Consider the following 13004-nt stretch of genomic DNA (forward strand, 5'->3'; position numbering starts at 1 on the left):
GAATCTTCCTTCCCTTACTGGATTATGACGATAAGATATTGCAGATAGCAGAGATTTAAAAAAATAAAGGTTACGATTAAAAGTAAAATCTTTAAAAGATGATAAAAGCAAACTTATTGGGGAAAGGAGTGTCTTCTAGAATAGGAAGTATCGGGATGGTCATAAGAAGAATTTAAATTGTTTTCCTAATTCTTCTTTTTTTCCCCCCCATATAGCATCAGATCCCAAATCTCTTCTGCTATTGGAAGTTCTGTGCTTCACCAGGCCAAAACAGCATAAAAAACCCCTGAAAGATCAACTCTTCAGGAGTTTATTTATTCATTGAAACAAGGCTTATTTTTTCATTAGCATCTTCTTAAGTATTTATTGCACAACTGCAAGCAGTTTCATGAGCTATGCTTTCTGAACTCAATAAATGGCAACAATCTGAACTGCCTGTTAAATGTTAGGTCATTGTAACACAACCAGTGGATTCCCCAAAGCAAACAGGCAGGAAGATGACAACTCACCATGAATATAAAAAAGCTTTCAAGCTCATCACCATACAAAGCCCTTCAGAACTGACAGCACCCGTTCATGCAGGCCATAGTGAAGCAGAGAAACAAACACTTATTAATTTGTCACAGAACTTAGGGAAAACCAAATGATATTGGGAGGTTACGGTTTGCCTAGTGGAGCAGCAATCCAGTTTGTTGATTTTACTGCTTATCTGTTTAAGGGCCAGCGGGTGTGCAAATGCAGTCTAGGATCAAAATATGAATTTGCAAACATGGATTACATCCAATTTTGGTTCTAATTCTCAGTGGAGTTCTTACACTCTTTTGCAATAAGCTTCAGGTAATCGCTAAATACAAAGATACCATGAGGAATACTAACCAGGGCCTGGAAGGATGCAGGTTGAGCTCTTGTTTTCAGAGAAAGTTCATAGCTAGAAGTGCACATATGCACGTTAATGCATCATTTTTCTTTAATAGTATTTGAAGGAACTATGTTGGTTCCTTCAGTGCAATAAAAAAGACAGAGTGAAACCTCATATTGTTAGCGTAACATTCCCAAAAGGAGAAATGGAAATACCTAGCAGTATTCCACAGTAAAATATTTAAAGAAACAAGTGGTTTTCCCTCTTGTTGCCTGCCAGTATTTCATCCTGCTAATCTCTCTCTGAAATGCTAGAACATGTTTTGATATAGATTACAAAAATGTTAGCTGCAAAGGTGCTTGTATACTCAGAGGACAAAGCTAGCAGAGCAGGAACATTAGTTCAAAGGCTCTGAATATAAGTTGCTCTTGCAAAGCAAGTATTTTTTCTTTCCAAACCCATCAGTGAATAGAAGGGCACCACACAAAATTATGTTAACTTATTTTTTCCAACAACTCTACTTCAGTGTACTTGACTGTGGGGGTTACAATGGTGTTTTGAAAGTTCACTGCAGTAATGAGATTTAAAATGTGTACAGGAAAACAATAAACTTGCAACCTTTACTTAGAATGCTATACTTTGTTTTTTATCTATTTTTGAAGCACACCTCACTTCTTAGGAAAGATCGTAGAAGTACCCAGCATAAGTAATTTTTACTTTCTCTCTTTGACATTGGCAGCTAACTACTTCCTCCATGAACCTCAATATTTCTATTATCAAAAAAATAAAAGAGAGAGAACTGTTGAATAAAGACAATGGATTTCAAAAAGGTGGACTGGGGGAACTGTCAGGTAACATCCCCCTGGCAAGAAATTCTAAGGGAAAAAGGAATCCAGGTTAGCCAACAGTTTTAAAAGAGACAAAAAAAAGGTACAACTATCCAAATGCAGACAAAAGATGTTAAGAGGCCAATATGTTTGCATTCAGAGCTCACTAATGACCTGAAAATCAAAACCGAATTGGACAAAAAGTTGAAACAGGACAAATGTCTAAGGGAGAGTATAAATAGACAGCACAAGCACGTAGGGACAAAATCAGAATGGCTACAGTGCAAAGAGAGTTATAACTTAAAGGGCATCAAAGGCAATGAGAAAGATTTTATAAATACATTAGAAATCTAAGAGACAGGAGGAGGACAGGTCAACTAGTGGGAAGAAAAGATGAGCACAAGACAGGTGAGACAGAAAAGAATGGAAGGCTGATACCTCTCTTGCTTCATTTTCACACAAAAATGTTGATGCTGACTGGAGACTTAAATTAACACTGACAACAATATAAGTAGAGACGTAGGCTAGAATAGAGAACAGGTTAACAAATGTTTAGTTAGGTTAGATGTAATCAAGTTAGAAAGGCCTGATGAAATTTGCCCTGCAGTGCTTATATAACTAGCTGGAGCCATCTCTGAACAATTAGTGATTGCCTTCAAGACCTTGTGGAGGGCAGGTGACATCCCAGGATATTACAGAAGGGAAAACAGAGTACCATATCTTTTAAAATGAGGAAAGATCAGCCAGAGGAGTTATGGACAAATCCAGCTAAAATTCAATACCCAAAAAGATCCGGGGAAAAATATGAGTCAACATATAAGAATCCATGAGGATAATAAAGTGCCAAGGAACAGCCAATATGTATTTGTCTGGAACAAGTAATAAATATCAGATAATCTATTTTCCATTTTGACAGTGTAATTGGCCAGGTGGGAAGAGTAGGTATGATCCACATTGACTTTAAGTGAGGTTTTAATATGGTTGCATGCAGCCCCATCAAAAGCAAACAAGAGAAACCAAATCTAAGAAATATACTACACATTTTGACTTACACATGTAAAAAAAAGTCATTAAAATATTGTTCTTAGTTTGCTAACAAACTGGGAGGACATATTAAGTAAGCTCTCATGAGACCTCGTGAATGAGTTTGGTTCTGTTCAGTATTAATGACCTGGCTGATGGAATTGCCACTCTGCTTGCAAACTCCAAAAATGAAGCCAACTTATGAGTGACTGTGAACATATTAGTGAACAAGAGTGATCTTGATAATGAGGAGAGGTGGTCTGGAATCAGTAAGATGAAATTCAATAAAGGAACCCAAAAATTATCATACTTACAAATAAAAAGCTTAATGTACATATGAAAGAGGGACTGACTGTTCTGGAAGTGTACTGCAGAAAAAAAGGTAGGAATTAATAGGGGGTCGTCTTCCTACATAGTTACTGCCATCAGTGTTGCAAAAAAGTCAAGTCAGGACAGTATCAAGTATCCTGGGATGTGTTACTGGGAACAGACTGTGTAAGATATTGGAAACAACAGTCTACATGCTAAGTATGCCAAGCATTCTTTAAGGGACACCTTTCCCTTTTCCTTCTAACCCTGCATTTAGTATGATTTTATCATCAACGTAGCAGCAATGAGCAACAACCAGCTGAGAAGGGGATGCGCTGCACAATGCACTCTGCAAAGACAAAATATAAGAGAGTTCCTGCTCTACCAAGCTTGCAAATTCAGCAAATAAGGCTGACAAAGTGCAGCATCATGAGACACTGGAACACAGTCAGGGGAGCAAAATCTCTTTTGTACTTTCTCATCATTTCTATTAAATGACTTTTTTTCTCCTTAACCACATCCTGTGATCTGAATCCCAATCTCTAGTGAAAGCAAGTTCTAGGACACACAGTTCCTTAAAAAAAGCAACAGATCAAATCCACAAGACAACCTGGAAGCCAAGCTTCCTTGAGCTGCAGAGAAGCCCTGCATGGATCCGTCTCTGACAGCTAACCACTGCCAAGCTTCACGCAGACTTTCTCATGCTCAGAAAATCTCTGCAGCGTCTGCCTTTGGATCCTATTTGATAATTTCCCTGCATCTTCAGGCATCAGGATCACTTTGGGAAACTACACAGCTGAGCAAACACCTTGAGTTCTTGACTCAAGATATAAACACAATGCAAGACTGGTCCTTTATTTAAAGTGATGCCACCACCACAGTGGCATTTGCAGTAGGCATCCTCCACCCAACAATAAAGGCTTTAGGAAATATTGCTAAAAGACTACACACAGAGGTCTGAACAATGGCAGTGGAATTAGAAGCAGAAAGGCCTGGCAGACTGAGAACCAAAGAAAGCCCAAAAGCCTTTACTTCTGTTTTCAGAATTGAGAGACAAACCTTTACTCACCAGCTAGAACTGCTGTATAATGTGTTTAACATCAGTAGAGAACACAAAACTGCTGGGTAGCTATTAGCTACTGCAATTCTAGTGGCAAGAATGGATTCTTACATTGTAAAAGTCTTCACGTTTTAAGTACAAGTAGTGGCTGGTGAACATATTGCAAAGGCAACCCAAGAATTATTAGAGCAAGAATGTAAGAAGGTTTTTCACAAATTCCTGTCGTGCCTTCCTTCCTCTATTTCCCGTGACGAAAAGCCAAATATGAGTTCGCTCCTTGTGACCTGTCAGACAGTATTATCCAAAGGAAGCAATAAAATGGAAGCACACGTGAAGCTGCAATGTCAGGCATGCCCAGCAAAGGCGAGTTAGGGGAAGGAGGGGAAAATCCAGCTCTTCTCTGCTGCAGCTCTACAGGCAGTTTACCCAGCGGCCAGCTAAACAGGTTACAAACCCAAATGCAGATGGAAAGAGAGATGACAATTCAAACACAGTGCCATGAATGACATGTAATTCTGGCTCAGGAAAACACACACCATGGAGCCAGGCAGACTTTTCCTTCTCACCACAGGGTACCGCGTCTCTCAGTTGACACCGACATATTTTCTTTTCTTTAGCCACAGATTTGCTTATGTGTGGTTTCTAATCTGATGTGCAAGGGGAAGGAAAACCCAACAGCCGGAGTTTGCTCTGGTCTCCAACCCTCTCATCCCAGCCCTGGGTTTGTTGCTCTGTCTTACCCAGAATAATTCCATTGGGTTCCTCCGGTGGTTGCCAAACAATCCGTACGGATGTCAGCCTCACCTCGGGGAACACCAGCCTCACGGGTGGCCCAGGGGCTGGAAAGAAAAACAGAGATCATGCCAGCAAGCATTGCATGTCAGAGGAATTACAAGTTTTCTGCTCACCTTGCACAGAAGGTAGCCCAAGCCCTATCTCACCAGTAAGAAGTAGATTGTTAGAAGCACCTGTGTACATACATAATATACATTTATTCTGAGGAATCCTGTCCATGGACAAATGCCTCCAGCACCCACGGACGCCAAACATGACACAGAACCAGTGCATCCTACAGCGTTTTACCACACCTGTGAAACGCTTTTAGCAGGATGCTCTGACAAAGTAGCTCTGAGCTCTGTGAGACCTTCCAGCAGCGCAGCTGGACGCATCACCACTCTGTAACTGATTACATACTACAAAGCGAGTCACCAAGCTGACTTTACAGAGTTATGTGTCAGCTTAATTCCCTTCATACCTGTTGGAATTGAATAGTATCTCCTCTCTGTGTCACCAGTCCCAGCTTTGAACTGCCTTCTGATTTTACATGTGCATTTTAAACACTGAGGTCTGAGCAGGAGAACCTGAGGCAGGTGAGATGCACATTAATACAGATGGCTGGTGGCTGCACTGACCATCCCAGGTTCACAAGGTGAGGAGATGCTAATTCATACATTAGCATCTGCAAAATTTCCCCTTCAGCACAAATTCCACCTGCATTGCCCCTGATGATACTTTTAATTAAGTTGAGCCCAGAGGAGACACAACATATTTATGTCAGGGGTATGGAGATGGAAGAACAATTTGTATCATTTGCCAACATGCACTTAAGGAGGGAACTGCTATAATGGGGTTATCTAAAACAAACAGTTTTAAATATTTCTCATTATAGTCTGATATGTACATTTCAGTGAGTGCTTTTTCTCTCCCTGCAGAGTTCTACTAACAAATTTATCTCTGTTTTCTTTCAAAGAAAAGCCAAGTCCCCACACAGGCAGTATGCTGAGAAAATGGCTTAAAAATGTCAGGGATCTGCTGTCCTTATTCCTGTCTCCATTCCTGTCCCTGTATGCTCTTACTCCTTCCCTGCATTTTATAGAAAATGTCATGTTAAGCTGGAAGTCTGAATGGGTTTTCAGCCAAACCAGATCACCTTAATAAAGTTGCTTGTAGAAGCCCATGTTTATTTCATTACTATTGTGAAAAGATTTTGATGAAAAAAGAGACACTACTTTTGTGTTCCTCTTCATTGGGAGCAATAAACGGAAGCCTCTCACACTGATACTAACCTTCATTTAAAGCCAAAAAGGTGATGAACTAAAAATAACTTTAGAATCTGCAAAGCCAAAAATATTTTAAAGAATTGAACCAAATTTTTGTAAAACTGTATCCGCAGGAATGGTCCCACCACAGTGATGTGTTCAAACAGCACAGGGGTGAGGGGCTTGCTTGGGCTCCTTCAACACATCAGACTGATGCAGGAGTCCCGGAGCTCATGGGAAGAACTGGAGGTAGTTACAAGGGTAAGTATGATCATCTTCCAGGGTCGATGCCTTATTCTTTTTGGGAAAAAAATGATAGTGGATTCCTGAAGTTGCAAATTCCATCTCTCTCCTTTCAATCCAATCAGACTCAGATTTATTGCTTTCAATTGCAGCACTTTTTTTTTTTTTTTGAGCATGATTGAACTTCAGTAGGAATTTATAATTGGGCTCTAAAAATTGTCTTCAATAGAAATTGTCTACACTGAGCTTCAGGGTATAATTTTTGAAGTTTTCCTCCTCTTCATCAGTTGCAGGGAAAGAAGAATACAGGGGACTCTGGTTTTCTCTGTTTTTGCCAAATCCTCAGCCTACGACCTATGGAACAGTGCTGAGTTATATTAGGTAGGGATCAAGTCCTTTAGGTTCAAAGTTGAGAATTTTTTAAAAATATCCAAATGGCCTTAGTTTGGGCTGTTGCCTACACCTGCATCACTAAAAGAAAACAGTGTTAAAAGGATGGATCAAATAAGATACTTATTTTGGTAACCTTTAAACTTACCGTCATCCTTGGTTCTTTCTATAACTGCAGGAGAGCTGGGAACTCCATCTCCGATACGCGTGAATGCCAGCACCTGAATCTCATAGAGAACATATTTCCGCAAGCCAGACAGCAGGAAAGACTGTGTGTGGTTACCTCTTACTATTTGGCTCTTTAGTTCGGAGTCTAAATCTTTTGTTTTGAAAAGTACCTGCAGGATAAATGTATATGAAATATATAGAGAAAAAGATTGTTACACGAGGACTGAAAAGAGGGGTATGCGTTTTAGATTCCTCCTTTTCACAAAATATAAAATGAAATTATATTCACCAATTACACCTTTCAAAACCAGCACACTTCCCGTATCTTCTCCAGGTGACTTATGAACAATATAAATATCCAGCAGGTGAATAATAAATAACAAATGCAAAAACATATCCAGGTAATGCATTAAAAAATAAATAAGCATGAAACTCCAGTTGCATACCTTGTAACCCAGGATGAGACCATTCTGCTCGGACTCGGGGACTGCGGTCCATGTCAGAAGGATCTGGGTTGAACTCACGGCTTCAGCAGAGACATTCTCAGGAGGAGCAGAAGGAACTGGAATCACACGGCATTTCCAAAAAGAAGAAATAGATAAGACATACCAGATCAATTTGCTCCATCTCCCTATCTGCTTGGGATTGTTCCAGGATCCCATAGAGGAGTACTCAAAACCAAAAGGGCTGGAATAGGTTCTAGACAATCCCTTCTTCTCTTGTATTCACTCGATATCTTCTTTATATTTCAGCCTGCTTCACAATTTCTTGCCAGTTCATCTCAGAAATCACGATGTTTGTAAAGAGCTAAACATTTAATACTAATCAGTGTCTACAGACAGTAAATACAGACAAACATGAATAAATTTCAAGCTCTCTATATTTGCAGTAATTGGAATCAAGATTAAATTGCTGGACTTCTGCAGAAGACTATCTCCCAGTATTTCCTTCCCATACATTTTATTTCCCTACACCAAGAGCTAGAAATCTTTATAAATGGGAGTTTATCTTATGGCACGATCTGTTCTAACAAGAAGTTTTACGCCACCCTGGCTGCCTATATTATCTGAAAGGAAATTATAGCATCTTGTCTAGAGGTAGCAATAATTTCAACCACTGGATTGCACTCCCAGTTCAGTAAGAAGTTCTTTAACCTCTAAGCCTTTTGATTATGTGATAGTGCTCAACATTTGCAATACATCAATTATAGACAGATACATTAACACAAGGTGTATTTTCAGGGACAGATACAGTGTAAATGAAAGATATGCCTATTTCATTTATGTTGCAAAATTGGCTCTTATGAAACTAGAAACATCATTAGAACTGATGGCACAGGAACACTGTAATTTTCTCTGACTTGAGAGAAGAGCAAACTTGCATTTTCTCATGCCATTAAAACTCTAACTGCTGCATAACAACCACACAACTGCAAGCTTTTGTAGGCAAGCTTAATAACATGCCATGTTATGCAAGCAGAATTTGAGGCTATTTTTAAGAGTTCACATTTTATGTTGCCCTTTTGCATTTTTTTCCTGTGGCATTTCCAACATCTGAAGAGTACAATCTTTTCTAAAGCATGATACACCTGTCAGACCTCAAGAGAACATTTCACCAAGTTATGTTACACAAGCTCTTATGAACAGTAAGGCTTGATAAGGTCCTGAATATATCACAAAAAGGAACACAAATCTCTGCCAAGAGTAATGCTTTCCTGGATGTCCAAATGAAAGAACAGACCTGCTGTTCTGAAGGCGAGCTCCTGAAGCTCCTAGCAACATGAACAAGATAATGAGTATGACACCAGAATTAATATAAATTTAAAAAAAAAAAAAAAAAAAAATGCACCACCCCCCACCCTTGTGCACTCAAGGTTAACCACAGAGATAGTAATTTCTAAAACAATTTCCCTGTTACCAATTATTTGGGACATGAGAAACAGAGCACCACCTCACAACACTGCAGCAGACTAAAATCCAATTTTTTTCCCCTCCAACACTGAAGTGCCTTTTTTAAAAAAAAAAATCTTCTCCTAGATTTATCCCCCACAAGGATATAATTATATATAAAGGAAAATAGATTGCCAGGAGCCATGAATGTCTTTGGATAGCTGCCATAACTTTATCTGTAGATCTTCACAAAGAGCTACTCCCACATGAATCACTTCTGGAGAGAGAAAGGGTGGAGGTGGGTCGCAGGAAACCAGGATTCATAGAGGAAAGAAGTCCTTTCCAGCCACATTTATTTTTATTTTATCTGGTTTGAAGTCTTTCAAGAGAGAAAAAGTTTATTTATTTTACAAATATTTATTTTCCTCTTTGATCAGCAGCCATGAGATTTCCCAAATTCACAAAAGGTGGGGGCTGTGCCCGGGCTGGCCCTGAGCGTGTGATTGCTTTGAGGTGTGTGTACAATCACGCTGCTGGCAGGGGGACTCAAAAGCTAACAAAGGAGAGAATGGTCTATCTGAAGATTTATTAGCCCAGACTCCTCTTAATTCCCAGTGACAGCCAGAGCAGCTAAACATCCCCTCTTGCTGGAAAGGAATCCAAGTCCAATGCCTAAATGGCAAAAATACTTGTGTTCATTGAGTGCGCTTTATCTCTCCAGTTCGAATATTAGTCTTGAGAATTTTATTCTAATATGGGTGTATGAATTCAGGACCTGCAAGTGATATTATGGATCTTATTGTTGCCAGTCTTTTTTTCAAGTAAGAGACTTTGATTGAACCTTTAAGAATGAATTGAAATGTAACCTTCATTTCTCCAAACCCTCTCCTCTCCCAGGATATTGTGATTCTAAGAAATTATAGTTTGCTAAGACTAATTATCGGCTCGAGTGAGGCATATAGAGCCCTCATTCCTCTGCAAGCTCCTTTATCTAATGCTGGTTTCCTTAAATGTTGCACTGAAGACTTTGTTATAAGCTCCAAAGCCGCGTCCTCATTAGTAACCTGAAAGAACAGTACAGAAGCCAAGCAACAGTGTCCAAAAAAATGTCAGAGCTTTAACGAAATGAACCGGAAATACTGAAACTAAATGATGAGCTAATCCAGCAAACTGCCAGCTGCATGATGTACTTTAGAACATCAAATGTAGGAAATTATAGAGTTACTGGCACTTTGCAATGGGATTTCAAGAAGAACTCAAGTTTTTAAGGTTATCCATGTTGGCATCTAAGATCATGCATCCTCTTTCTACATCTGACATAGCCATATCTGATATATAGCAAATGTTACTGTTTTATGTCTTTAACTGGGCCAAAAGAAGCTTTTAATAAGCTAGCCTGTATTCTGCCTTTCTAAGAAAGCTAGATAGTGGGATGCAGTGGTTCTCTCTGCTTTTGCAGCTCCTTTTAGGTAAGCATCCATCACTGTTTTTTGAAAGTAAAAATTAAAGTGGCATATTGTACATCTGACATCAATTAAGTGCAAATTTAGAGCAAGATTTCTGACAGAAGTAGCATAGCTGCAGTACGCAACCATTTTGCCTATAGAATTGGATACCACAGACCAAATTCTCAGCTCGTATGAACTGACAAATCCCCAGAGTGACATTGGATCACTTCTGAATTATCAAGTGATGCTTTATCACACCACAGTAACTGCTTCATGAAGGTCAGCCTCTGAACCATCAGGAGATTGATCCTTGCCATAGATATGTGACTGTGCTTGTATAGAAGCTGATTTTGTAAGACAAGTATATGCATTCATGTAGCTGAAAATTAGGTACCCAACAAATATTAAGGCACAGGGTTAGGTGTATTTGAGATTAACTGTTTGAAAATAAGATGGTTTGTATCTAAAAGGAAGCAGCACAGTCAAGCTTGTTCTAATACATTAGAGGTCTTTGCATTTTCTTGCTTTGTCTATATTGTACCTACTATCATTGTCAATTTATTGAGTGGAAACTGACCTTGTTACTTTGCAGTTATTTAACACTGTAAAATTTAATGACTTATTTGATTTCTAATGTCATAAAACCATTTTGGACTGATAAAACCAGTCCTGTTTAAAAATCCTAATTCATCCCCCTCCATCCTCAGCTGCTTGCAACCCTATCCTAGAGTTTCATTTTAGGGTTTCCCAACTTCTTTTAAAGTCTGGGTGACCAAAACCTACAGCATTATTAACTTTCTCATAATTTCTTTGGCTTCAATATGTTTTATATTCAAGAGCTTCAGAAACCAGAGAACATCCCTGTAACGGCATGCTCCTTCATTGTTAGCACGTGTGCTTAGCTACTAGTGATATGATCACACATCCTAGAATAAACAGAAGTGCTCAAGTACAGCTTTATCTTCAATAAAGATTTTGGACTCCAGTAGCTGCTGCACTGTCATTAGATACCACGAGCTGATTCAGTGCCCAGGTTCTAGCTTCTTAGACTCCCTGGGCAATGTAAAAGACAGAACCATAAGTTCTGCCAATGAACCACCATGTGATCCTGGCCAAGGCACCTCTGGCCAGCTGTGAGGGACATTTACAGTCTGAAGCAAGGGGCCAAAACAACTTCCTTAAGACTCCGTGTCTACAAAATGGAAAAATAAATATTTAGGACACCTGCTTTTAAAGTACTTTGAAAACATAAGCAATACATAGAATTTCTCTTATAGTTCAGAAGACGGACCTAAAAGTGATTTGACATTTTTCTCTAGCTTTAGACATTTTTTATTTGCATTTAACTTCTTTTGCGCATACAGGTTAACTGCAGATTCCCTGAAGTTCTCTCATGCAGCTTGCCACTATGCCAGAGCTTCTTGTATATTCTAAATCTAAGAAGATACAGCCAAAAGTCTGAGCCCTGACTTGCTCTATTCAAGAAATCAGATGTTAGTATCAAAGAAAACACATGGAAAAAAACAAATGAGTCCTTACGGCCTAGATCACAGCTTTGTGTTATTTTGATCCCAGTTTCTGTGTGCCTACTATAATCAGTTTCAAGTCAACCTTCTTTTAATACTGCAAGAGAAAATGCCAAATACACATGTAACCTCTGATCTTTAAATGCTGAGCAAGAGCACTAAAATCCTAAGGTTTTATGAAGTCACTTAATCTTAGTATTTACTACATTTCAAAGGAAGTGTTTGAAGAGCAGCAGAAAGGAGAAAGTAGAGAATGCGATATCTTTTTATTATGATACAGAACACTTCAAAACTATTTTGTCTGGGTCATGCTATCTCAAACTCCAGCACAAGCACGCCTTGTTTAAAGTACCTCTGGCAATAGCTTTCCAATTACTGCTTCCCAAAAAGCAACACTTTAATGGAGGGGGATGACATTGTTTAGCCTTCTCCTCGACTAGTTCAAAGGACAGTCATCTGAACCAGCAGACCAAATCCTGCCATATACAGCATGCTCGTGCTTCCCACCAAGTCACACTGTGTGGTACAGAGAGCAGAGACATGAGTATGTGTGCCTCTAAGTGTAGGGTATGCATAGGATTAAATTCCAAAACATTTTTAATCAAGAAAAATAAGAAAAAAGTCATAAGAAAAAATATCAGTGTTGAATCTTGCATAAATAGAGGTCACAAAGAGCTATTATTAAACTTTTAAACCATCTATATCCTCCATTTTGCTATTCACTTGCAATATAAATTATAATTTATCAGGTGTATGTAGGGTAGTTTTGGAAATAGGTTTGGTGGAAGTGAACAGCTAGAGAGCAGGCTTTCATGATCTGTTTTAACTGTTGCTACTAAGCTAACAATAATTTACTGTTTCCTGAGACTGAGAGTTTGATTCTGATATTTGAAGTCTACGTTCAGCCAGACAACACAGCATTTGTGCTCTAGGTCTGCAAGCAGGTTATGTCTATATGCAGGTTATGTCTATATAGACTTGTACACACAATTTTAGAAGGCAGTTTTGAAAACACATCGTCAAAACCTCAGATAATTATTTTATTTCTATACGGTCAATCACCTCGCTAAAATAATTTGTGCCCTGTTAGAAATATTTGGTGCTTGAAATTAAATTTCAGCTAACCACAGCTGTGAGAAAATCTGCCTGAGCCTCGAAGCAGACAGGGAAAGGGGGACAAAGAGGGGCAGTGGGGTACTGGGGAGGGAAAGGAAGCACGAGAG

General features: G+C 39.1%; 1 protein-coding gene across 1 annotated transcript in view; it reads right to left on the reverse strand.

Moving 5' to 3' along the window:
• The window catches only part of SDK1 (sidekick cell adhesion molecule 1), a 416654-nt gene that overhangs the window by 69717 nt on the left and 333933 nt on the right, over positions 1-13004 (reverse strand). The window contains exons 26-28 of the mRNA XM_074918870.1: positions 7365-7480; positions 6899-7088; positions 4819-4917 (exon numbers count right to left, since the gene is read on the reverse strand). Coding sequence (XP_074774971.1) covers positions 4819-4917; positions 6899-7088; positions 7365-7480 — 405 coding nt within the window. The remainder of the gene's footprint in view (positions 1-4818; positions 4918-6898; positions 7089-7364; positions 7481-13004) is intronic.

Source organism: Athene noctua, chromosome 15 (assembly GCF_965140245.1).
Source record: "Athene noctua chromosome 15, bAthNoc1.hap1.1, whole genome shotgun sequence".
Taxonomy (NCBI): domain Eukaryota; kingdom Metazoa; phylum Chordata; class Aves; order Strigiformes; family Strigidae; genus Athene; species Athene noctua.